Genomic DNA, 27,517 nt, shown 5'->3' with positions numbered 1-27,517 from the left:
TACAAGCAATAAATGCTGGAGAGGGTGTGGAGAAAAGGGAACCCTCTTACACTGTTGGTGGGAATGCAAACTAGTACAGCCACTATGGAGAACAGTGTGGAGATTCCTTTAAAAACTGGAAATAGAACTTCCATATGACCCAGCAATCCCACTCCTGGGCAAACACACCCAGGAAACCAGATCTGAAAGAGACACATGTACCCAAGTGTTCATTGCAGCACTGTTTATAATTGCCAGGACATGGAAGCAATCTAGATGCCCATCAGCAGACGAATGGATAAGGAAGCTATGCTATATATACACAGTGGAATATTACTCAGCCATTAAAAAGAATTCATTTGAATCAGTTCTAACGAGATGGATGAAACTGGAGCCCATTATACAGAGTGAAGTAAGCCAGAAAGATAAAGACCAATACAGTATACTAACATATATATGGAATCTTAAAATATAGTAATGATAACCCTATATGCAAAACAGAAAAAGACACAGATGTACAGAACAGACATTTGGACTCTGTGGGAGAAGGCAAGGGTGGGATGTTCTGAGAGAATAGCATTGAAACAAGTATACTATCAAGGGTGAAAGAGATCGCCAGCCCAGGTTGGATGCATGAGACAAGTGCTCAGGGCTGGTGCACTGGGAAGACCCAGAGGGATGGGATGGGGAACACATGTAAATCCATGGCTGATTCACATCAGTGTATGGCAAAAACCACTACAATATTGTAAAGTAATTAGCCTCCAACTAATAAAAATAAATGAAAAGAGAGAGAGAGACTAAGATGAACATTACATAAAGATCATGGGCTCAATCCAAGAACAAGGTATAACAATTGTAAATATAGGTGCACCCAACATAGAAACACCTAAATATATAAGGCAAATATTAACAGACACAAAGAGAGAGTAACACAGTAGTAGTAGGGAATATTAACAGCCCACTTATATCAATAGACAGAAAATCAATCAGGAAACACTGGCCTTAAGTGACATATTACCAAATACTGTATATACAAAACACTCCATTGAAAGTAGCCCAAATACATATTTTTCTCAAATGCACATGAAAAATTCTCCAGGATAGATCACATGCTAGACTCCAAAATAAGTCACCAGCCCAGGTGGGATGCAAGAGACAAGTGCTCGGGCCTGGTGCACTGGGAGGACCCAGAGGAGTCAGGTGGAGAGGGAGGTGGGAGGGGGGATCGGGATGGGGAATACGTGTAACTCTATGGCTGATTCATGTCAATGTATGACAAAACCCACTGAAATGTTGTGAAGTAATTAGCCTCCAACTAATAAAAAAAATTTTTTTTTAATTTAAGAGAATAGAAATCACATGAAGCATCTATTCTGACCACATATTCTTCAAGAATATGTTCCTTTGACATAGGTTGTTGAATTTGTTGGCATAAAGTTGTTAACAGAAATATTCTTGTTCTTTTAGTGTTTGTAGTGTCTATGTTGACAGCTCCTTATTACTGATGATATTGGTGGTTTCTGTTGTTTTATTTCTTGATCGATCTAGGTAGAAGTTTGTCAATTTGTAAAAATTCTTAGCACGAGGTTTGGCTTGATCTATTTTCTATATATTGTCTGCTTGTTTCCTAATTTGTCCATTTTGACCTTATCTTTAATTTTCTTACATTTACTTTGGTTTTCCTTTGCTCTTTTTTCTCCTCCATTTTCTTAAAATGGAATGTTAGATAGCTGGAATTAGATCTTTCATTTTCCTATTATGAGTATTTAATCAATAAGTTTCCCACTCAGACAGCTTTAGCATCATCCAAAATTTTTTGCTATGTTACATTTTAATTGACATTCATTTTAAAATATTTTCCCCTTAGATTTGACTTTGACTTGTGATTTGAATAGAAGTATCTCGGTGAATTCCAAAATATTGGTTTTCCCAGATCTCTGGTTGTTATTCATTTAAATTTATTGCTGTCAGAGTATGTAGATCTGAAACTGAAATTTGTAATCTTAGATCTTAAGATCTTAAGATGTAGAGTTCTACAAATGGCAATTAAAGTAAAATGGCTGATAATGCTTTCCATATCTCATATGGCTTTCATGACTTCTTTGTTTAGGTCTTCTACCAATTTCAAAAGAAATAAAAAAGAAAGGTCATAAAACCTTCTATGATTGTGAAATTATCTACTTTATAATTTAATGAATAAACTATTTTAATGTTTTCTTGTGAATATCTCTGTTATATGTTCCTGATAGGCTATCCTATTTATCTTGATTAAATATCCCCCATTATTTCTAACAATATCTCCCTTAAAGAAATAGGAATATCAAACCACCTTACCTGTCTTGTGAAAAACCTGTATGCAGGTTAAGTAGCAACAGTTAGAATATACATGGAAGAACTGACTGGTTCAAAATTGGGAAAGGAGTACAATATGGCTGTATATTGTCACTCTGTTTACTTAACTTATATGAAGAGTACATCAAGTAAAATACTGGACTGGATGAATCACAATCTGGGATCAAGATAGCCAGGAGAAATATCAGCAACCTCAGATATGCAGATGATACCACTCTACTGGCAGAAAGCGAAGAGGAACTAAAGAGCCTCTTAGGAAGGGTGAAAGAGGAGAATGAAAAAGCTGGCTTAAAACTCAACATTCAGAAAACTAAGATCATGGCATTTGGTCCCATCACTTCATGGCAAATAGATGGAGAAAAACTGGAAACAGTGACAGATTTTAATTTCTCAGCTCCAAAATCACTGCAGATGGTGACTGCAGCCAGAAATTAAAAGACATGTGCTCCTTGGATGAAAAGTTATGACAATATGCTAAACATCAAATTAAAAGGCAGAGACATCACTTTGTCAGCAAAGGTCCATATAGTCAAAGCTATAATTCTGTCAGTCCTGTATGAATGAGAGTTGGACCATAAAGAAGGCTGAGTGCCAAATAATTGATACCTTCAAATTGTGGTGCTGGACAAGACTCTTGAGAGCCCCTTAGACTGCAAGGAGATCAAATCAGTCAATCCTAAAGGAAATCAACCCTGAATACTCGTTGGAATGACTGATGCTGAAGCTGAAGTTCCAATACTTTGGCCACCTGATGAGAAGAGTTGACTCACTGTAAAAGACCCTGATGCTGGGAAAGATTGAAGGCAGAAGAAGGAGGCAGCAGAGGATGAGATGGTTAGATAGCATCACCAACTCATTGGATATGAATCTAAGCAAACTCTGGGAGATAATGAAGGACAGGAAAGCCTGGCATGCTGCAGTTCAGGGGGTCACAAAGAATTGGACATGATTTAGGAACTGAAAAAAAACAATAAACAAGGATGTCATAGTCATCAATGATTTTAGTCCTCCAGTGTGAGTTCCTGAGCCCTAAGGGCACTCAAGAAGGAGAAGAATACCCATGATCTAACAGCCCTCATATTGAAGCCACTCCGTATGTTGAACCCAAGGGAGCTCATGATGTGAAAAACACAGAATACTGGTCCCAGGATAGTTGAAATGCATATTAAAGAAATGATTTTGGTGACCCTAGACTCTCGCATCTTCATATATACAGAAAAGTGCTTAATTCCTTAAGTGGGATATCTGGTTTTCTTTAATGAGCAATAATCTTTTGATGTTCAGACTGCCTGCCCATTATTGTATACCTTCTATATAACCTGGCTTCTCTTCTCACCTCCTTGGGGCATTTCTTTCCAAGAATTGCTATCTTCCAGGCTTGAGATGCTATCTTCCAGGCTTGAAGTCCTAAAAATTCCCACCAACTAAAATATAACTCTGAACTTTTAGGTTGTGACTCTTTTTTAATTCAACAATTATGATAAAGGTCCTGAAGGAAACAGCTAGGCAAGCTCTCAGTGTAGTGCTCAGATTCAGAAATTACCTGATTTTTACCACTAGGATGCTCCTGCAGAGCAATGAACATAATGAGAAGAAACAGAGGTAATAGCTTTTCCTGGTCTCAAGGAAACTAAATCAAGATGCACAGTGTGGCTCCCCTGAATATCCAAGAAAACAAGAGCCAACCAAAAAGAATAAAATGTTCTATAAAGAAGAGACAAGAAGAGAGTGGTCCTAAAGATGGCAGAGGAATAGGACTGGGAGACCACTTTCTCCCCCACAAATTCATCAAAAGATCATTTGAACGCTGAGCAAATACCACAAAGCAACTTCTGAACACTGGCAGAGGACACTAGGCACCCAGAAAGGCAGGCCATTGTCTTCTAAAGGAGGTAGGACAAAATATAAAAGATAAAAAGAGAGACAAAAGAGTTAGGGACAGAGACCCATCCTGGGGAGGGAGTCATAAAAGAGGAGAAGTTTCCAAACACCAGGAAACCCTCTCATTGGCAGGTCTGTGAGGAATTTTGGAATCTCAGAGGGCAACATAACCGGGAGGAAAAAATAAATAAATAAAATGCACAGATAACACACTGAACTGCAACTCCCAGCAGAGAAGTAACCCAGAGGTTTGCGTCTGTCACCACCAAGGCGGGTGAACTGGGGGCTGAACAGGGAGGCACAGGCTGCATTGCCTAGGGTAAGAACCAGGCCTGAATGCCCTGAGGAAAATCTGAGGGAGCTAACATGAGATAGCAACCCAAACTGTGGGACAGCCAGAGAGAGAAAACCTTCCCACGAAAAGCTCTAGCCTAAGGCACTGCTGGCCTGATCACAGAACAAATGACTGAGTGAATACCAGAGGAGAGCTAACCATTACTAGACCGGCCCATCCCCCACTGGAGGCAGGGAGGCGGACAGTCCACAACCAGAGCCGGAAGGCAAGGGGCAAACTGGGCCCCATAGATGGCATCCTCTTCCAAACTGCGAGCAGGCTCCCAGTTGCTAACCAAGTCTTCCTGGGATCCTGTACGGTTGACATCCACTAAGAGGGTTGCAGCCAGAGATCAGCTCCCCAGAGGAGACACACCGCATACCTGAGATTGGACTCCCGCTGCACATCCAGGGAAACCGAGGGGCTGGGACAAGACAGGTGATAAGATGCACCCCCCAACCTGGGGAGAGTGCACTCGCCAAGCACCTGGTCACCTGAGCTGCTCAGACCTGGGCAGGGCACAAAACGCAGGCCCAACCGAGTCTGTGCCTTTGTGGAGTACCCAAGAACCTGAACCTGAACAGCTTAGGCCTGGGAAGTGCACGTAACCCAGGGCCCACTTTAGACAGTTCCCTTGCAGAGCAACCTAGAACCTGAGCATTGTAGACTTGGAAAACACACACGCCATGAGTGGAGGCAAACCCAGAGTGGCCCAGACACTGCGCACACTCCCCACACATGCCAGTGATGTTTGTTTGCAGTGCTCCTCCCTCCCCACAGCACGACTGAACAAGTGAGCCTAAATAAATGACCACCTTCGCCCCCATCTGTCAGAGTGGAATTAGACACTGAAGAGACCTGCAAACAGAGGAAGCCAAAATAAACAAAGAGGGAACCGCTTTGGAAGTGACAGGTGCAACAGATTAAAACCCTGTAGTTAGCATTGACTACATGGGAAGGGGCCTACAGACCTGAGAAGAAGTATAAGCTGGAACAAGGAACTATCTGAAATGAACTGACCCCACACTTACCTCAACAATTCCAGGGAAACTCCTAGATATACTTTACTACTATCGTTTTTTAATTTTTTTTTACTTTTTAAGTTCTTTATTACTCCTTTAATTTTCATTTTTAAAACCTACTGCTGCTGCTGCTGCCAAGTCACTTCAGTCCTGTCCAACTCTGTGCAACCCCATAGACGGCAGCCCACCAGGCTCCGCCGTCCCTGGGGTTCTCCAGGCAAGAACACTGGAGTGGGCTGTCATTTCCTTCTCCAATGCATGAAAGTGAAAAGTGAAAGTCGCTCAGTCATGTCTGGCTCTTCGCGACCCCATGGACTGCAGCCTACCAGGCTCCTCTATCCATGGGATTTTCCAGGCGAGAATACTGGAGTGGGATGACATTGCCTTCTCCGTTAAAACCTACTATTACCTTGCAAAAAAAGAGATCCTATTTGTAAAGTAAATTTCATATATATATATTTTATAATTTTTGAGATTTTGTTTTTTTTTTAATATTGTATTTTTGAGTCTAACCTCTATTCTAGATTTTTAATCTTTGCTTTTGGTATTTGTTATCAATTTTGTACCTTTAAGAATCCAATTGTCAGTATCCATCTTTACTTAAGACTGTGATTACTGGCTTGAATGCTCTCTCTGCTTTTGACTCTCCTTTTTCTCCCCCCAGGTCACCTCTATCTCCTCCCTCTCCCTTCCCTTCTCTGCTTAACTCTGTGAATCTCTTTGGGTGTTCCAGGCTGTGGAGAACACTTAGGGAACTGATTAGTAGCTAGATTGATATCTCTCCTTTTGACTCCCCCGCTTCTCCTCCTGATTGCCTCTACCTCCCTCCTCCCTCTTCTCTTCTCCATGTAACTCTGTGAAACTCTCTGGGTGTCCATCACTGTGGAGAATCTTTTCACCATTAACCTACATGTTTTATCATCAGTGCTGTATGGATGGAGAAGTCTTGAGGCTATTGCAAGAATAAGACTGAAAGCCAGAGGCAAGAGGCTTAAATCCAAAACTTGAGAACACCAGAAAACTCCTGACCTCAGGGAATATTAACTGACAAGGACTCATCCAAAAGCCTCCATACCTACACTGAAACCAAGCTCCACGCAAGAGCAAACAAGTTTCAGAGCAAGACATACCAAACTAACTCTCCAAAAGCACAGGAGCATAACCCTAAGCATTAAAATACAGGCGGCCAAAAGTCACACCAAACCCACAGACACCTCAAAACTCACTAATGGACACTTCATTGCACTCCAGAGAGAAGAGATCCCAGCTCCACCCAACAGAACACTGACTCAAGCTTCCCTAACCAGGAAACCTAGACAAGTCACTCGCCCAACCCCACCAACAGGGAGGAACCTCCACAATAAAGAGGAACCACAAACTTCCAGCCTACAGAAATGCCACCCCAAACACAGGAATCTAAACAAGATGAAAAGGCAGAGAAATATTCAGCTGGTAAAGGAACATGATAAAAGCCCACCAAGCCAAACAAAAGAGGAGGAGATAGGGAGTCTACCTGAAAAAGAATTCAGAATAATGATAGTAAAAATGATCCAAAATCTTGAAAACAAAATAAAGTTACAGATAAACAGGCTGGAGACAAGGATTGAAAAGATGCAAGAAAAGTTTACCAAGGACCTAGAAGAAATAAAAAAAAAAGTCAATCAACAATGAATAATGCAATAACTGAGATCAAAAGCACTCTGGAGGGAACCAACAGAGAATAACTGAGGGAGAAGATAAGATAGGTGAGGTGGAAGATAGAATGGTGGAAATAAATGAAGCAGAGAGGAAAAAAGAAAACAGAATTAAAAGAAATGAGGACAACCTCAGAGACCTCTGGGACAATGTGAAACGCCCCAACATTCGAATGATAGGAATCCCAGAAGAAGACAAAAAGAAAGGCCATGAGAAAACATTTGAGGGTATAATAGTTGAAAACTTCCCTAAAATGGGGAAGGAAATAGTCACCCAGGTCCAAGAAACCCAAAGAGTCCCAAACAGGATAAACACAAGGCAAAACATCCCAAGACACATATAAATCAAATTAATGAAGATCAAACACAAAGAACAAATATTAAAAGCATCAAGGGAAAATCAACAAATAACACACAAGGGGATTCCCATAAGGATAACAATTGATCTTTCAATAGAAACTCTTCAAGCAAGAAGGGAATGGCAGGACACACTTAAAGTGATGAAAGAGAAAAACCTACAACCCAGATTACTGTATCCAGCAAGGATCTCATTCAAATATGGAGGTGAAATCAAAAGGTTTACAGACAAGCAAAAGCTGAGAGAAGCACCAAACCAGCTCTTCAACAAATGCTAAAGGATCTTCTCTAGACAGGAAACACAGAAAAGGTTTATAAACTCGAACCCAAAACAACAAATAAATGGCAATGGGATCATACTTATCAATAATACCTTAAATGTAAATGGGTTGAATATCCCAACCAAAAGACAAAGACTGGCTGAATGGCTACAAAAACAAGACCCCTATATATGTTGTCTACAAGAGACCAACCTCAAACCTAGTGACACATACAGACTGAAAGCGAAGGGCTGGAAAAAGATATCTCCCGCAAATGGAGATCAAAAGAAAGCAGGAGTAACAATATTCATATCAGATAAAACAGACTTTGAAATAAAGGCCGTGAAAAGAGACAAAGAAGGACACTACATAATGATCAAAGGATCAATCCAAGAAGAAGATATAACAATTATAAATATATATGCACTCAACATAGGAGCACCAAAATCTGTAAGGCAAATGCTAACAAGTATGAAAGGGGAAATTAACAGTAACACAGTAATAGTGGGGGACTTTAATACCCCACTCACACCTATGGATAGATGAACTAAACAGAAAATTAACAAGGAAATACAAACTTTAAATGATACAATAGACCAGTTAGACCTAATTGATATCTATAGGATATTTTACCACAAAACAATGAATTTCACCATTTTCTCAAGTGCACACGGAGCCATCTCCAGGATAGATCACATCTGGGCCATAAACCTAGCCTTCATGATCTCAAAAAAACTGAAATCATATCAAGCATCTTTTCTGACCACAACGAGATAAGATTATATGTCAGTTACAGGGGAAAAAACTATTAAAAATACAAACATATGTAGGCTGGACAAAACACTCCTGAATAACCAACAAATCACAGAAGAAATCAAAAAAGAAATCAAGATATGCATAGAAATGAATGAAAATGAAAACACAACAATTCAAAACCAATGGGATTCAGTTAAAGCAGTGCTAAGACGCAGGTTCATAACAATACATGCCTACCTCAAGAAACAGGAGAAAAATCAGATAAATAACCTAACTATACACCTAAAGCAACTATAAAAAGAAGAAATGAAGAACCTCAGGGTTAGTAGAAGGAAAAAAATCACAAAAACTAGGGCAGAAATAAATGAAAAGGAAAAAAGGAGACCATAGACAAAATCAGCAAAGCTAAAAGCAGGTTCTTTGACAAGATAAATAAAATAGACAGACCATTAGCCAGACACATCAAGAAAAAATGGAGATGAATCAAATCAACAAAATTAGAAATGAAAATGGAAAAATCACAACAGACAACATACAAATACAAACGATCATAAGAGACTACTGTCAGCAACTATATGCCAATAAAATGGACAACTTGGAAGAAATGGACAAATTCTTAGAAAAGTGTAACTTTCCAAAACTGAACCAGGAAGAAATAGAAAACCTTAACAAAACCATCAAAATTACAGAAATAGAAACTGTAATAAAAATCTTCCAACAATCAAAAGCCCAGGACCAGAAGGTTTCACAGCTGAATTCTACCAAAAATTTAGATCAGAGCTAACACCTATCCTAGTCAAACTCTTCCAGAAAATTGCAGTGGAAGGTAAACTTCCAAACTCATTCTATGAGGCCACCATTACCTTAATACCACAACTAGACAAAGATGCCACAAAAAAAGAAAACTACAGGTCAATAGCACTGATGAACATAGATGCAAAAATCCTAACAAAATTCTAGCAAACAGAATCCAACAACATATTAAAAAAATCATACATCATGACCAAGTGGGCTTTATCCCAGGGATGCAAGGATTCTTCAATATTCACAAATCAATCAATGTAATTCACCACATTAACAAATTGAAAGATAAAAACCATATAATTATCTCAATATATGCAGAGGAAGCCGTTGACAAAATTCAACATCAATTTATGATTAAAAACTCTCCAGAAAGCAGGCATAGAAGGAACATACCTCAACATAATAAAAGCCAGATATGATAAACTCACAGCAAACATTATCCTCAATGGTGAAAAATTGAAAGCATTTCCCCTATAAAGTCAGGAATAAGACAAGGATACCCACTCTCACCACCATTATTCAACATAGTTTTGTAAGTTTTAGCCACAACAGTCAGAAAAGAAAAAGAAATAAGAGGAATCCAGATTGGAAAAGAAGAAGTAAAACTCCCACTGTTTGCAAATGACATGATCCTCTGCATAGAAAACCCTAAAAAATCCCTAGAATATTACTAGAGTGAATCAATGAATATAGTAAAGTTGAAGGATATAAAATTAATACACAGAAATCCCTTGCATTCCTATACCCTAGCAATGAGAAAACAGAAAGAGAAATTAAGGAAATAATTTCATTCACCATTGCAATGAAAAGAATAAAATACTTAGGAATAAATCTACCTAAAGAAACAAAAGATCTGTTTCACCATAGATAATATACATGCTGTTCTTTCAAAACATCCCACCCTCACCTTCTCCCACAGATTTCAAAAGTCTGTTCTGTACTTCTGTGTCCCTTTTTCTGTTTTGCATATAGGGTTATCGTTACCATCTTTCTAAATTCCATATATATGTGTTAGTATACTGTAATGTTCTTTATCTTTCTGGCTTACTTCACTCTGTATAATGGGCTCCAGTTTCATCCATCTCATTAGAACTGATTCAAATGAATTCTTTTTAATGGCTGAGTAATATTCCATGGTGTATATGTACCACAGCTTCCTTATCCATTCATCTGCTGATGGGCATCTAGGTTGCTTCCATGACCTGGCTATTATAAACTGTGCTGAAATGAACATTGGGGTGCACGTGTCTCTTTCAGATCTGGTTTCCTGGCTGATTCATGTCAATGTATGACAAAACCCACTGAAATGTTGTGAAGTAATTAGCCTCCAACTAATAAAAAAAATTTTTTTAAAGAAACAAAAGACCTATATATAGAAAACTATAAAACATTGGTGAAAGAAATCAAAGAGGACACAAATAGTTGGAGAAATATACCATGTTCATGTATCTGAAGAATCAATACAGTGAAAATGAGTATACTATCCAAAGCAATCTATAGATTCAAAGCAATCTCTATCAAGCTCCCAATAGCATTCTTCACAGAACTTGAACAAATAATTTCACAATCTGTATGGAATTACAAAAAACATCAAATAGCCAAAGCAATCTTGAGAAAGAAGAATGGAACTGGAGGAATCAACCTGCCTGACTTCAGACTATACCAGTAAATCTTTGTATTTGAGGAGGTACATGTTTGTGAATCAACTCCCAAGATAAAAGTTATTGTGAATAATTTTGTGACAAAAATTATAACTAAAACAATACATGTTATCCAATCTTTTCTTTGATGCAGTCTTTCCCATTATAAGAGATTATTTATTTAAATATTACACAAAAGGAATAGATTATCAAGATATTTCCCTATAAACTTTCTGTAACAAGTCATTTTGCTCTATCCCAACTTAGAGTAAATTCTACTTTACAGAAAATGAAATTATAGCAAGTTTACAAACCACAAAGGTTATTCAAGAAAAAAAAAAACAGCAACCAAATAAACAAGTTTATTAAATAATAGGTGCCTGAGATAAAAGTTGGTTTAACTTAAAATAGTCTAATTTCAACCCCCATAATTTTCCACTTAGTGAATATGTAGAAAGACTTACAAATTTTGGGCTTTCTTCATTTGGTAAGTAAAATGTGAAATATAAAAATCGGACCTTTGAACTATTGCAAGAGTTCAACAAAAGACTTACCTCCATCAGAACAAAGAGTGCTGCAAAGAACAGAAGGGTTGCCCATTCCACTCTGTGTAGAATTATCTCAAAATCATGGATATCAGCTAAAATTAGCAACCAGATGGCACCTAGAATAGCAATCCACCCTGAAAAACAAGTAAACAGACATAATTTAATTGTTAAAATGCTAATTCATCTTCAGATTTCTTTTTTAATTGAAGGTAATTGATATTCTGCAAACTGAACACACTTAATATGTATCTTTTGGTTAATATATATACCAAAGAAACCAACACAACAGCCATCAGGATAATTAATATATCCACCATGCCAGCAGTTTACTCATGTCCATATTCTTTTCTCCGTCTCCTTCCTCCTGTCACCCCATCCCACACCCAAGAGACCATTCATTGCTTTCCTTTCACTGTAGAGTTTTTATATCTTCTATAAGTGCAATCATACAACATGTATTTTATTAACAGACTGCTTCAATTCAATACAATTATTTTAAGATTCTTCAACATTGGTGTGTTCATTCTTCTTCAGTGTTAGTGTTTCTTCTTTTTTGTTAAGTATGGCTATGCCACAGTGCACATACTCATTCACCTTTGATAGACATTTGCATTGCTTCCAGTGGTTGACTAGTACAAATGAATGTGCTATGAACTTTCATATGAATTATCTGTACATACATTATTTCAATTATCTTGGATCAATATCTAGGAGTGGAATTGCTGAATTATATGATAGGCTAATGTTATATGAAATATTTGTGTTTTAAGAAACTGTGAAACTGCTTCCCAAAATGGTTGTAACATTTTACAATTCCACCAGTAGTATATAGGAATGCCCATTTCTACATATTTTCAACACTTAGATTTTTTTATTTTTTATTTTCCAGTGGGCATAAAATTGTATCTCATTATGATTTCAAATTGCATCCCTCTAATGACTAATGATGTTAAGCACCTTTTCATGTACTTATTTGCCATTCATATATGCTCTTTCATAAAGTTTTTGTTCATAAAGTAAGGTTGAGCACGTTTTTTTTCTAAGCAAATAAAACTCAAAATAAGTAGGAAAAAAAATGTGTTGGACCAGAAATCAATGAGATGAAGGTAGAAAATTGTTAGCAAAAAGCAATAATACCAAAACTTGGCTCTTTGAGAAGATCAAGAAGATTGGTAAAACTTTGTCAATCTAAATAGGATGAAAAGTGAAAAGGAAAAAGAAAATGCCAATATCAAGAATAAGATCAGCAATATGGCTTTAGATTATACAGACATAAAAAGTGCTAGCTTTCTATAGCTGCCATCACAGAGTACTACAAATGTAGTGGCTTGAAATAGCACCTCTTTATTATATCATAGTTTTCATAGATCAGAAGTATGATGATCTTGGTTGGTCTCTAATTAGGGCCTCAAAACAAAATCAAGGTGCTGGGAGGGCTGCATTTCTTTCTAGAGGCTTCAGGACAAAAACTGTTTCCTTACTGATTTCAATTATAGACATAATTCAGTCCCTGATTATTTTGATTGTAGATATAATTCAATGCAAACTAAAGTCCCTACTTCCTTACTTGCTATTACCCAGGAGCTATTCTTAGTTTTAAGAAGCCACCCACATTTCTACCTCATGACTCCCTTCCTCTGTCTTCAGAGACAACAATGGTGGGTCAGGTTAAGTCACTCTCTCAATTCAAATCTCTCCCACTTCTCCTGCTGCATCTCTCTAATTAACTCTCTTCTCTTCCACTTCCATTTTAAGGGCCAATGTCATTACATTGAGCACACCTGGATAATCTAGGGAAATTTCCCTGTTTTAAGGTTTGTAACCTTAATTTTATTTGCAAAGTCCCTTCTGCCATGTGACATAACATACACAGGTATTAACATCACATATTAGGATGTAGACACCTTTGAGGGCCTCATACAGATTAATTGAGAAGAATTAGCATTTTAACAATATTCAGTCTTTAAGAAGTCTATGAACATGGTATATGTCTCTATTTATTAAGGTCTCCTTTAGTTTTTCCTAAGAATGTTTTGTAGAACTTCCAGAACTTATATGGAAATACAAAGGACCTAGAATAGCCAATACAAACTTGAAAAGGAAGAGCAAAATTAGAGAACATACATTACCTAATCAAAATAGTATAGTGGTACATTAATACAGTCAAACTGATCAATGGAGAGCCGAGAAATACACACACAAGTTAAAGATCAGATGATTTGCAAGAAAAGTTCAACAACAGTTCAGTGAAGAAATTGTAATTATTTTCATGAATGATGCTGAAACAATTGAATATTCACAAGCAAAAAAAAATTTTCGGGATGGGGAACACATGTAACTCCATGGCTGATTCATGTCAATGTATGACAAAACCCACTACAATATTGTAAAGTAATTAGCCTCCAACTAATAAAAATAAATGGAAAAAAATTTACTTTGATCCATTTATTGAATCATGCACAAAAGTTAGCTATGTGGACAATGAAAAGTGAAAGTGTTAGTCACTCAGTTGTGTCTGACTCTTTGCAACCCAATGGACTGTAGCCCACCAGACTCCTATGTCTGTGGGATTTCCCAGTCAAGAATACTGACGTAGGTAGCCATTCCCTTCTCCAAACGATCTTCCTGACCCAGGGATAGAACCTGTGTCTCCTACATTGCAGGCAAATTCTTTGCTATCTGAGCCAAAGGAAAACCCACATAGAAAATAAGGCTAAAAATTTAAAAAAACAAACAAACAAACAAAAAAAACAGTTCAGTTCAGTCGTTCAGTCGTTCAGTCATATACGACTCTATGCGACACCATGAATCGCAGCACGCCAGGCCTCCCTGTCCATTACCAACTTCCGGAGTTTACTCAAACTCATGTCCATCGAGTCGGTGATGCCATCCAGCCATCTCATCCTCTGTCGTCCCCGTCTAGTCCTGCCCCCAATCCCTCCCAGCATCAGGGTCTTTTCCAACGAGTCAACTGTTTGCTTCAGGTGGCCAAAGTATTGGAGTTTCAGCTTCAGCATCAGTCCTCCCAATGAACACCCAGGACTTATCTCCTTCAGGATGGGCTGGTTGGATCTCCTTGCAGTCCAAGGGACTCTCAAGAGGCTTCTCCAACACCACAGTTCAAAAGCATCAATTTTTCGGTGCTCAGCTTTCTTCACAGTCCAACTCTCACATCCATACATGATCACTGGAAAAATCATAGCCTTGACCAGACAGACCTTTGTTGGCAATGTCTCTGCTTTTTAATATGCTGTTTAGGTTGGTCATAACTTTCCTTCCAAGGAGTAAGTGTCTTAATTTCATGGCTGCAGTCACCATCTGCAGTGATTTTGGAGCCCAAAAAAATAAAGTCTGACACTGTTTCCACTATCTCCCCATCTATTTCCCAAGAAGTGATGGGACCAGATGCCATGATCTTAGTTTTCTGAATGTTAAGCTTTAAGCCATACGTGTAACTCTATGGCTGATTCATATCAATGTATGACAAAAACCCACTGAAATGCTGTGAATTAATTAGCCTCCAACTAATAAAAAAAAATTTTTTTAATAAAATATAAAAATGTGCAGGATTAAGAAAAAAAAGGTTTAAACCAACTTTTTCACTCTCCTCTTTCACTTTCATCAAGAGGCTTTTTAGTTCTTCTTCACTCTCTGCCATAAGGGTAGTGTCCTCTGCATATCTGAGGTTATTGATATTTCTCCCGGCAATCTTGATTCCAGCTTGTGCTTCTTCCAGCCCAGCATTTCTCATGATGTATTCTGCATATAAGTTAAATAAGAAGGGTGTCAATATACAGCCTAGACATACTCCTTCTCCTATTTGGAACCAGTCTGTTGTTCCATGTTCAGTTCTAACTGTTGCTGCCTGACCTGCATACAGGTTTCTCAAGAGGCAGGTCATATGGTCTGGTATTCCCATCTCCTTCAGAATTTTCCACAGTTTATTGTGATCCACACAGTCGAAGGCTTTGGCATACTCAATAAAGCAGAAATAGATGTTTTTCTGGAACTCTCTTGTTTTTTCGATGATCCAGTGGATGTTGGCAATTTGATCTCTGATTCCTCTGCCTTTTCTAAAACCAGCTTGAACATCTGGAAGTTATCGGTTCATGTATTGCTGAAGCCTGGCTTGGAGAATTTTGAGCATTACCTTAGTAGCATGTGAGATGAGTGCAATTGTGCAGTAGTTTGAGCATTGTTTCGGATTGCCTTTCTTAGGGATTAGAATGAAAACTGACCTTTTCCAGTCCCGTGGCCACTGCTGAGTTTTCCAAATTTGCTGACATATTGAGTGCAGCACTTTCACAGCATCATCTTTCAGGATTTGAAATAGCTCAACTGGAATTCCATCACATCCACTAGCTTTGTTTGTAGTGACGCTTTCTAAGGCCCACTTGACTTCACATTCCAGAATGTCTGGCTCTAGGTCAGTGATCACACCATTGTGATTATCTGGGTCATGAAGATCTTTTTTGGACAGTTCTTCTGTGTATTCTTGCCACCTCTTCTTAATATCCTCTGCTTCTGTTAGGTCCATACCATTTCTGTCCTTTATTGAGCCCATCTTTGCATGAAGTGTTCCCTTAGTATCTCTAGTTATCTTGAAGAGATCTCTAGTCTTTCCCATTCTGTTGTTTTCCTCTATTTCTTTGCATTGATCATTGAGGAAGGCTTTCTTACCTCTCCTGGCTATTTTTTGGAACTCCGCATTCTAATGGGAATATCTTTCCTATTTTCCTTTGCTTTTGACTTCTCTTCATTTCACAGCTATTTGTAAGGCCTCCTCAGACAACCATTTTGCCTTTTGGCATTTCTTTCCCATGAGGATGGTCTTGATCCCTGTCTCCTGTACAATGTCACCAACCTCCATTCATAGTTTATCAGGCTCTCTGCCTATCAGATCTAGTCCCTTAAATCTATTTCCTACTCTCACTGTATAGTCATAAGGGATGTGATTTAGGTCATACCTGAATGGTCTAGTGGTTATCCCTACTTTCTTCAGTTTAAGTCTGAATTTGGCAATAAGGAGTTCATGATCTGAGCCACAGTCAGCTCCCAGTCTTGTTTTTGCTGACTGTATAGAGCTTCTCCATCTTTGGCTGCAAAGAATATAATCAATCTGATTTCAGTGTTGGCCATCTGGTGATGTCCATGTGTAGAGTATTCTCTTGTGTTGTTAGAAGAGGGTGTTTGCTATGACCAGTGTGTTTCCTTGGCAATACTCTATTAGCCTTTGCCCTGCTTCATTCCATACTCCAAGGCCAAATTTGCCTGTTACTCCAGGTGTTTCTTGACTTCCTACTTTTGCATTCCAATCCCCTATAATGAAAAGGACATCTTTTTTTGGGTGTTAGTTCTAGAAGGTCTTGTAGGTCTTCATAGAACCATTCAACTTCAGCTTCTTCAGCATTGCTGGTTGGGGCATAGGCTTGGATTACTGTGATATTGAATGGTTTGCCTTGGAAATGAACAGAGATCATTCTGTCATTTTGAGATTGCATCCAAGTACTGCATTTCAGACTCTCTTGTTGACCATGATGGCTACTCCATTTCTTCTAAAGGATTCCTGACCACAATAGTAGATATAATGGTTATCTGAGTTAAATTCACCCATTCAGGTCCATTTTAGTTTGTTGATTCCTAGAATGTCGACATTCACTCTTGCTGTCTCCTGCTTGACCACTTCCAATTTGCCTTGATTCATGGACCTAACATAAAGAAGGCTTAATACAGAAGAATTGATGATTTTGAACTGTGGTGTTGGGGAAGACTGTTGAGAGTGTCTTGGACTCCAAGGAGACCAAACCAGTCAATCCTAAAGGAAATCAGTCCTGAATATTCATTGGAAGGACTGACGCTGAAGCTGAAACTCCAAAACCTTGGCCACCTGATGCAAAGAGTCAACTCCTTGGAAAAGGCTGTGATGCAAAGAGTCAACTCATTGGAAAAGACCGTGATGCTGGAAAAGATTGAGGACAGGAGAAGCATGCAGCATAGGATGAGTAGGTTGGTTGGCATCATTGACTCGATGGACACAAATCTGAGCAAAGTCCAGGAGATAGCAAAGGACAGGGAAGCCTGGAGTGCTACAGTCCATGGGGTCACAAAGAGTTGAACATGACTGAGTGACTGAACAACACCACCACTTTAATAGAATGAAAGGGAAAAAATAATCTGATCATCTCAATTGACACAGAAAAGGTATTTGACAAAATCCAGAATCTTTATAATTAAAAATATCCAGAAAAATACGAATAGAAGGGAAGTTTCTTCATTAGCACAATAAAGAAACTTTACAAAAAACACACAGCTAACAAACACCATACTCATTAGGGAAATGATGAAAGCTTAAGCTTTAGCTTAAGATCATGGACAAAATAAGTATGCCCACTTTTATCACTTCTATTCAACACTGAACTGGAACTTCAATGCAGAAAAAAAATTATCAAGAAAAAGAAATAAAAGGTCTCTGAGTTGGAAAAGAAGAAGTAAAACTAAATACTAACAGATGGCATGGTTTTATACATAGAAAATCTCCAGAAAAAGAATCCAGAAAAAAGCAACAAACAATTTGCAGGGTATGAAATCAATGCACAAGTATCAGTTGTGTTTCTATATATTTGTAATAAGTTATCTGGAAAAAATAAGTAGGCAACTGCATTTTAAGAGCATCTAAAAGAATAGAAAAAAGCAAAAGTGTTAGTCCTCAGTCGTGTCCAATTCTTTACAACCCCATAGACTATAGCCAACTAGGCGCCCCTGTCTTGTTATTTTCCAGGCACAAATTCTGTAATGGGGTTGCCATTTCCTTCTCCAGGGGATCTTCCCAATCCAGGGATCAAATTCAGCTCTCCTGCATTGCAGGCAGATTCTTTACTGTCTGAGTCATCAGGGAAGCCCAAGAATAGAATACCAGGGAATAAATAAACCGGAAAGGTAAAAGATTTGTACACTGAAAACTAGAAACATGGCTGGAAAAAGAAATTAACAAAGAGAAATCCCATCTTTGTGGGTAGAAAACATTAATATTTCTAAGATGTTAATATGACCCAAAGAGACCTGCAGATTAAGCATAATTTCTAACAAAATGCTTTCCTTGCATAAATAGAAAATCCAACTCTCAAAATCATGGGATTTCAAGGGTTCCCAAACAGTCAAAACCATTTGAAAAAGAGCAAAGTCAGAGAACTCATATTTTCTAATTTCAAAAGTTGCTACAAAGATACAGTAATAAAAAACAGTGGGGTACTGGAATAGAATTTAGAGTCCATAAATAAACCCATATTTCTATGACCAATTGATTTTTGAGAAGGCTGTCACATCCATTCAATGGAAAAAGAGTCATCTCTTCAACAAATGGAGCTAGGACAACTGAATTTCCACATGCAGAAGAATAAAGTTGGACCCCGTCATCACACCATATACAAAATTAACTCCGAATGTATCAGTGAAAGTTAAAGCCATACAAGTCTTAGAAGAAAACATAAAGGTAAATCTGACCGTGGATTTAACAATGGATTCTTAGATATGATAGTAAAACACAAACAACATAGGAAAAAATAAATTGTACTTCATCAAAATTAAAACTTTTTGTGCATCAAAAGACATTATCAGAGAGAACAAGATGATGGAGGAGTAGTTGGGTGTGGAGTGCCAGGAGCCAGCACATGAGATCCCACCCATGACAAGGTCGTGAGGAGAAGGCCTGACAAGCAAGGCAGATCAGGACTTCAGGAATTTCTAAAAGTTGCCCCGGCGCTCACCTTAAAGATGATCTCTGTCTTTCTGATGCTTGCTATATTAGACTATTCCCTAATTTCTGTGATACGGGTAGAAGGCCTTCCCCGATTTCTCTCCAAACAGAATCAACTTAGAACTTTAATCAACATGTCCCCTGGACGGCGGTATCCTATAAGATTATCCAGGACAAAAGGAGTGTTTCAATTTAGACCCCTTTGCTGGCATTCTAGCCTGCTTGGCAAATGCGTACTAATGTACATGACTGCTCACAACACCTTAATCATAAACGGCATAAAGAACCTGATCACACAAAAGACCCTAATAGGTACAGAGCCCTTTGGGGGTGAGGAAGCCCTATTAGAGAACATAAAAATATTATTCCAAAAGCGGTTATAGTTAAAGATTTAGAAAAATAAGAGATTAGAATTGTTAATTTTAACCAGGAATGCTAAACAGGCGCTGCCTCACTGGAGCTGCAGAGTCTTTGTGTGGTAAACCTTTTAGATAAATTTAACTGATAACTTCTGCAAAAGGACTGACCTTTGTGTTCATTAAAGAATAAATTACGGAAAACAGCTTTGCATTCACCTAGGCCATAAAATGTCAATAGGCCCCGAGGCCAGAAGATAATGTACAAGACCCTCATAAACAAAGAAGCATGCAGAAAACACCCTGGTTTTGTGAAGAACAAGCTGATGTAATGTTAAACTATCTTCCCCTTAGAAATGTACTAATTTAGGGTATAAAAGCCACGGTAAAAAATAAAGCATTGCCAGACTCTGCCAGACTCTACTACACCCCCCACCCCCAGTCTGGTCTCTCTCTCTCTCTCCCTCTCCTTTTCTCGCCGATGCTGTTCATCCTGAGGGTATCCCCTGGATCCTGGTGAGGCTGGACCCCAGCAGTGGAGTACATCTCTCTCCATGAATGCATCAGGAATACACCTTCTGACACAGAAGTGTATGCAGAACACCAGCTGACAGTGGACAGGAGTACCTGACCAGTGGAAAAGAATATATAGAACCACGCAAAACTCGGTAGGATGAAGGAACTAGGGCAGAAAACAGAAGTGTTAGTATGACTGGACCTGCCCTTGGTGGATGGAGGAACTGAAGCAGGAGTTCTATCCCCACATCAGGGCAACTGTCTGAGTCAGAGGGAAAACATTTAAGGCTGAGAGGGAGACAGCTATCTGTGGCAGCCTAAATGGAATGAAAATCATACAGTCCTTGCTGCAGCCATACATACCCCAGAAGGGACACCAGTCCCCTGGAAGGTGCAGCGACTGGGAGCTGGAGTTTAGGGATTGTGGAGCAATCCCAGGGTGAGGGCTGCTGTTGACTGCTGAGAGACAGATCAAGGTGATGTGAGGGAAGAGATTGTGTGGGAAATGCCTGTGGAGGAAAGCCAGGCAGCCATGGAAGCAAGGCAATACTGCTGAGTCATGCGTACCGAGTGAAGTCATCACTACAGCCTCTCCGCCCCACACACCAGCATTGACCATTAGAGAGGCTGGCCCACCAAACACCTGATGCACTGAACTACAGAGTAGGACCCCACCCATGGTGCTCCTTTAAGTGACTGGTGGGCTGAACTACAGAGTAGAACCCAAGCAAGGGTGCCTCTTTAAGTGCCTGATGCCATCAATCTACAGAGTAGGACCCAAGCCAGTGGGGCCCCTTTATGTGCCTGACATACCAAACAACAGAGAAGGACCTCAGGCAAGGGAGCCCTCTAAGTGCCTGAACCTCCGGAGCTACAAAGAAAAACTGGCTATAAAAAGCCTTCTGATTGCCAGCTACAAAAGGCTTGAAAAAAGCCTCTGATAGGGCCATAACTCCTGCATTGGAGGCAGCCCATGTCCCTGCACACCTGGCACTGCCAGGGTCCCTGCAAGCCAAGCAGCTGTGCCATCTTCATGCTCAACTCTCACTGGGACAGAGCTACCACAGGCAAAAATAGTCTTGCCTCTATGCACACAGGATTGCTTCAGTAGTACCCGGCTCTTTGCAACCCTGTAGACTGTGGCCTGCCAGGCTTCTCTGTCAGGGAAGGGGGTTCTTCAGGCAAGAATACTGGAGCATATTGGCCAATACTGGTTGCCATTCCCTTCGAGAGCACTATATTTCCTGCTGCCCAAGCCGCCAACTCCCCTGAGTACCTGGTGCTGCCAGAACCCCTGCAATCCAAGCAGCTGCACCACCTCCACACCTGACCCTCACAGGGGCAAACCAAGTCCTCCAGGGCAGCCTCAGGCACAAACCCCAGTGGACGAACTACATGTAGAGGTGGAAATAAAACCACAATTGAGACCCAGGGGCTGTATGACTGAGGAAGAAGACCCAAAACCTTCTCACCAGCTGTACAAGCTCCAGATTAAATCCACACGATCAACTAGGCAGACTGTGTCTATGGAATCTATTAAAGGTCACTGAGAGCTCCCCAAAAAGAAAATGCACTAGTTCTGATAGCTGTGGACACTTGAAGCACGGACACAGAGGAGTAGGACCACACTAGAATCTGAGCTACCCTCATAACAGGTCCAGAGATCTCAGCTGGTGTTCTGCATGCACTTCTGTGTTGGAGGGCATCCTAGGGAGGTGAGGTGGACTGTGACTCCCAGCAAGAGAAAGGACTCTGACAGCCATGATTCAAGAGAAACATTTATTATTCTTACATTTTGACTTGTTCTGTAAATTCTTTTGCATCTTTTTTCTCTGCCCACCCCCCATTGTAGTTGTTGCTTTTATTGGCACTATGCAATCTAATTAAGCTTTTGAGTTTTTTTTTTATCTTTGTCAGTCACATTTTTTATTGTTGTTATAAACCTCTGCCTCTATGCTAAGCTTTTGCCATTCTGGGGAGTTTTCCTTTTTTCTTTTTTCTCTTTTTTTAATTTTAATTTTTAATTTTTTAAACCTATTATTATTTTTCTATGTTTATTCCTTTGTTTTTCCTGTTTTTTTCTACTTGCGATTAATCTTTAATGTATATAAATCTTTTTTACCTACCTCTATTTAACTTTTCATACTTATTCTTTCATTCTTCTCTTTCTTTCTTTTCCTCTCAACATAGTTGATAGTTTTATTTTTATTGCTTTATTCCCCAATTGGCACCGTGCTTTCATTTTGTTTTCCAGTTTCTGCTTTAGTTAGTTTTCTTCTGGTAGATATAATTTTTGGTTTCCTTTGCTTGCTGGGTCAAACTATTGAACTTTATTTTTGTTGGACTGTTTTGATTTTTCTTATGGGTGTATATGTATATGTGTATATTCAGTCACACTTTTTATTGTTGTTATAAGCCTCTGCATCTATGTTGGGCTTTTGCACTTCTGTGGCATTTTCTGTTTATTTTGTTTTTTTCTTTCTTTCTTCTTCCATTTTTTTCTTTCCTCCTTTTTATAATTTTAACTTTTAATTTTTTAAAACCTATTGTTTTTTATACATTTATCCCTTTGTTTTCCTTTCTTACTGTTCTTTTCCCCTTGCAGTTAATCTTTAATGTATATAAATCTTCTTCATCTACCTCTATTTAACTTTGCATATCTATTCTTTCTTCCTTTTCTTTCTTTCCTTTCCTCTCAACATATTTGTTAGTTTTGCTTTCATTGTTTTATTCCCCACTTGACACCTTGCTTTAGTTTTGTTTTCTGCTTTGTGCTTTTTTTTTTTTTTTTCATTTATTTTTATTAGTTGGAGGCTAATTACTTTACAATATTGTAGTGATTTTTGTCATACATTGACATGAATCAGCCATGGATTTACATGTATTCCCCATCCAGATCCCCCCTCCCACCTCTCTCTCCACCCAATTCCTCTGAGTCTTCCCAGTGCACCAGGCCTGAGCACTTGTCTCATGCATCCAGCCTGGGCTGGGGATCTGTTTCACCCTAGATAATATACATGTTTCAATGCTGTTCTCTCGAAACATCCCACCCTCACCTTCTCCCACAGAGTCCAAAAGTCTGTTTTACTTAGTTTTGTTCTTAACAAGAAAATGCAATTTTTGATTTCCTTTCTTCACCAGGTCAATCTATTGTACTTTATTTTTGTTGGACTGTTTTGACTTTGCTCATGGGTGTATATGTATATGTGTATAGTCCATTATTTTAATTATTATTTGCCTGATTTTATAACTGCCACTTGTCTGGGGTTCATCTTTGCTTTCTCATTTTTGGATATTTGTTTTAATCTAACTTAATGCCATAACGAACCACTTGAATCTTCATTCCTGACCAGAGATCAATACCTGAGCCTTTGGAGTGGGAATACTGACTCCAAGGCACTGGACTACCAAAAAACTAATCCTAGGGAGTAGCAAATAGTGAGAACTCACACAAAGGAAACCACCTGAATAAAAGACGACCCGGTATCACCCAACCATCAGTAGCACCCTGTGCAGGACGCCTCCTCTAAACAACAAACAAAACAAAAATACAAACCCAATCATCAGCAGACAGAAGGACCACCTCACTCAGCCTTGCTCATCAGAGGGAAAACAAACAAATAAACAAACAAAAACTCACACAAATCTCACCCTATAGGAACCTTACAGAAACCACTGGACCAACCATAGTGGGGCAGAAACCAAAAGGAAGAAAGAATTCAGCTGTGAGGCCTGGGAAAAGGAGCTCTCAAACACAAGAAGTTTAAAAATAATAATAATAATTAAAAGGCAGAGAAATACTAAACAAGTGAAGAAACAAACTAGAAACACAGAAGCCCAAATAAATGAAGAGGAAATAGGCAAACTACCTGAAAAGGAATTCAGAATAATGATAGTAAATATGATCAAAAACATTGAAAACAAAATGGTGAAAATGAAAGAATCAATTAACAAAGACTTAAAAGAATTAAAGAATAAACATACAGAGACAAACAACACAATTATTGGGATTAAAAATACTCTAGAAGGAATCAATAGCATAATATCTAAAGCAAAAGAACTAATCAGTGAGCTGGAAGATAAAAATGGTGGAAATAATTTCTAAAGATCAGAATAAAGTAGAGAATAAAAAGAACTGAGGATAGTCTCAGAGACCTCAAGGACAATATCAAATGCACCAATATTCAAATGATATGGAGTTCCCAAAGAAAAAGAGAAAAAGAAAGGGTATGAAAAAATTTTGAAGAGATTATAGTTGAAAAATTCCCCAACATGAAAAAGGAAATAGACAATCAAGTCTAAGAGGCACAAAGAGTTCCATACAGGATAAACCCAAGGAGAAACATGCCAAGACACATACTAATCAAACTAACAAAGACTAAACACAAAGAAAGAATATTAAAAGCAGCAAGGGAGAAGCAACAAGTACCCTACAAGGGAAACCCCATACACTTAACAGCTGATCTTTCAGCAGAAACTCTGCAGGCCAGAAGGGAATGGCATGATATATTTAAAGTACTAAAAGGGAAAAACCTACACCCAAGATTACTGTATCCAGCAAGGATCTCATTCAAAATTGTTGGAGGAAATAAAAAGCTTTTCATACAAGCAAAAGTTAAGAGAATTCAGTACCACCAAACCAGCTTTACAACAAATGTGAAAGGGACTCATATAGTTGAGAAATACAAGAGAATAAAAAAATCTACAAAATCAACCCCAAACAATTAAGAAAATGGCAATAGGAACATATATATCAATGATTACTTTAAATGTAAATGGAATAAACGCTCCAATAAAAGACACAGACTGGTTTAATGGATACAAAAATAAGATGCATATATATGCTGTCTATAAGAAACCCACTTCAGACCTAAAGACACATATAGACTGAATGTGAGAGACTGGAAAAATATATTCCATGCAAACGGGAAGCAAAAGAAAGCTGGAGTAGCAATCCTCATATCAACAAAACAGACCTTAAAATAAAGAATATTACAACAGATAAGGAAGGACATTACATAATGATCAAGGGATCAATCCAAGAGGAAGACATAACAATTGTAAATATCTATGCCCCTTACATAGGTGCACCTCAGTACATAAGACAAACACTAACAGACACAAAAGGAAAAATTGACAGCAACACAATAATAGTAGGAGATTTTAACACCCCACTCACACCAATGGACAGATCATCAAAACAGAAAATTAATAAGGAAACACAAGTCTTAAATGATACATTAGATAAGATGGATCTCATTGATATCTTTAGGACATTCCATCCAAATACAGAAGAATGCACCTTCTTCTCAAGTGCACATGGAACATTCTCCAGGATAGACCACATGTTGGGTCACAAATCAAACCTCATAAATTTAAGAAAATTGAGATCATATCAGTCATCTTCTCTACCACAACACTATGAGATTAGATGCCAATTACAAGAAAAAAAACTGTAACAAACACAAAGACATGGAGATTAAACAACATGTTTCTAAATAACCAACAGGTTACTGAAGAAATCAAAAGAGAAATAAAAAAATTTCTACAAACAAATGACAATGAAAACACAACTCAAAACCTATGGGATGCAGCAAAAGCAGTTCTAAGAGGAAAGTTTATAGCAATGCAACCCTACCTCAAGAAACAAGAAAAACATCAAATAGACAATTTAACTTACACCTAAAACAACTGGGAAAAGAACAAAAACCCACAAAATTAGTAGAAGGAAAGAAATCATAAAGATCTGAGCAGAAATAAATGAAAACGAAGTGAAAGAAACAATAGCAAAGATTAATAAAACTAAAAGCTGGTTCTTTGAGAAGATAAACAAAACTGAGAAACTTTTAGCCAGAATCACCAAGAAAAAAAGAGAGAAGAATCAAATCAACAAAATTAGAAATGAAAAAGGAGAGGTTACAACAGACAATGCAGAAATACAAAGGATTATAAGAGAGTATTATGAAAAACTGTATGGCAACAAAATGGATAATCAGGAAGAAATGGACAGACTCTTAGAAAAGTTCAATCTTCCAAGACTGAACCAGGAAGAAATAGAAATTATGAACAACCTAATTACTAGCTTTGAAATTTAAGCTGTAATAAAAAAATCTTACAAAAAAACAAAAGCCCAGGACCAGATGACTTCACAAGAGAATTCTATCAAACATTTAAAGAAGTCTTTCTAAAACACTTTCAAGAAATTTCAGAGGACGGAACACTTCCAAACTCATTCTATAAGTCCACCATCACCCTGATACAAACACCAGACAAAGAAAACACAAAAAAAGAAAACTACAGGCCGATATCACAGATGAACATAGATGCAAAAATCCTCAACGAAATTTTACCAAACAGAACTCAGCAACACATCAAAAAAGCTCATACCCCATGATCAATTGTGTTTATTCCAGGAATGCAAGAATTCTTCAATATACACAAATCAATCAATGTGATACACCATATTAACAAATCAAAAGACAAAAACCATATGATAATCTCAACAGATGTAGAAAAAGCCTTCGACAAATTTCAGCACCCATTTATGATTAAAACTCTTCAAAAAATGGGCATAGAAGGAACCTACCTCAACATAGTAAAGACCATATATGATAGGCCTACAGCAAACATTATTCTCAATGGTGAAAAACTGAAAGCATTCCCCCTAAGATCAGGAACAAGACAAGGGTGTCCACTTTCATCACTATTATTCAACATAGTTCTGGAAGTCCTAGTCACAGCGATCAGAGAAGAAAAAGAAATAAAAGGAATCCAGATCAGAAAGGAAGTAAGGTCTCACTGTTTGCAGATGAAATGATATTGTAAATAGAAAATCCTAAAGATAGTATCAGAAAATTACTAGAGCTAATCAGTGAATTTAGCAAAATTGCAGGATACAAAATCAATACATAGAAATCACTTGCATTTCTATATACTAACAATGAAAAATCAGAAAGAGAAATTAAGGAATCAATCCCATTCACCATTGCAACAAAAAGAATTAAATATCTAGGAATAAACTTACCTTTTTTTTCTTTTTATTTATTTATTTATTATATTAGTTGGAAGCTAATTACTTCACAACATTACAGTGGATTTTGTCATACATTGATATGAACCAGCCATAGAGTTACACGTATTCCCCATCCCGATTCCCCCTCCCTCCTCCCTCTCCACGCAATTCCTCTGGGTCTTCCCAGTGCACCAGGCCCGAGCACTTGTCTCATGCATCCCACCTGGCTGGTGATCTGTTTCACTATACA

The 27,517-nt window shown here is 38.2% G+C and overlaps 1 protein-coding gene across 4 annotated transcripts in view; it reads right to left on the bottom strand.

The window, feature by feature from the left end:
• The window catches only part of OCA2 (OCA2 melanosomal transmembrane protein), a 267,404-nt gene that overhangs the window by 53,971 nt on the left and 185,916 nt on the right, over window positions 1-27,517 (bottom strand). For all 4 annotated transcript variants that reach the window (XM_065927959.1, XM_065927962.1, XM_065927960.1 and 1 more), the window contains one exon: window positions 11,637-11,764. In XM_065927959.1, the coding sequence (XP_065784031.1) occupies window positions 11,637-11,764 (128 nt within the window). The remainder of the gene's footprint in view (window positions 1-11,636; window positions 11,765-27,517) is intronic.

Source organism: Muntiacus reevesi, chromosome 3 (genome assembly GCF_963930625.1).
Source record: "Muntiacus reevesi chromosome 3, mMunRee1.1, whole genome shotgun sequence".
NCBI classification, from domain to species: Eukaryota; Metazoa; Chordata; class Mammalia; order Artiodactyla; family Cervidae; genus Muntiacus; species Muntiacus reevesi.
Note: the sequence above shows the minus strand (reverse complement) of the source record. Positions and strands in the feature narration are given on the sequence as shown.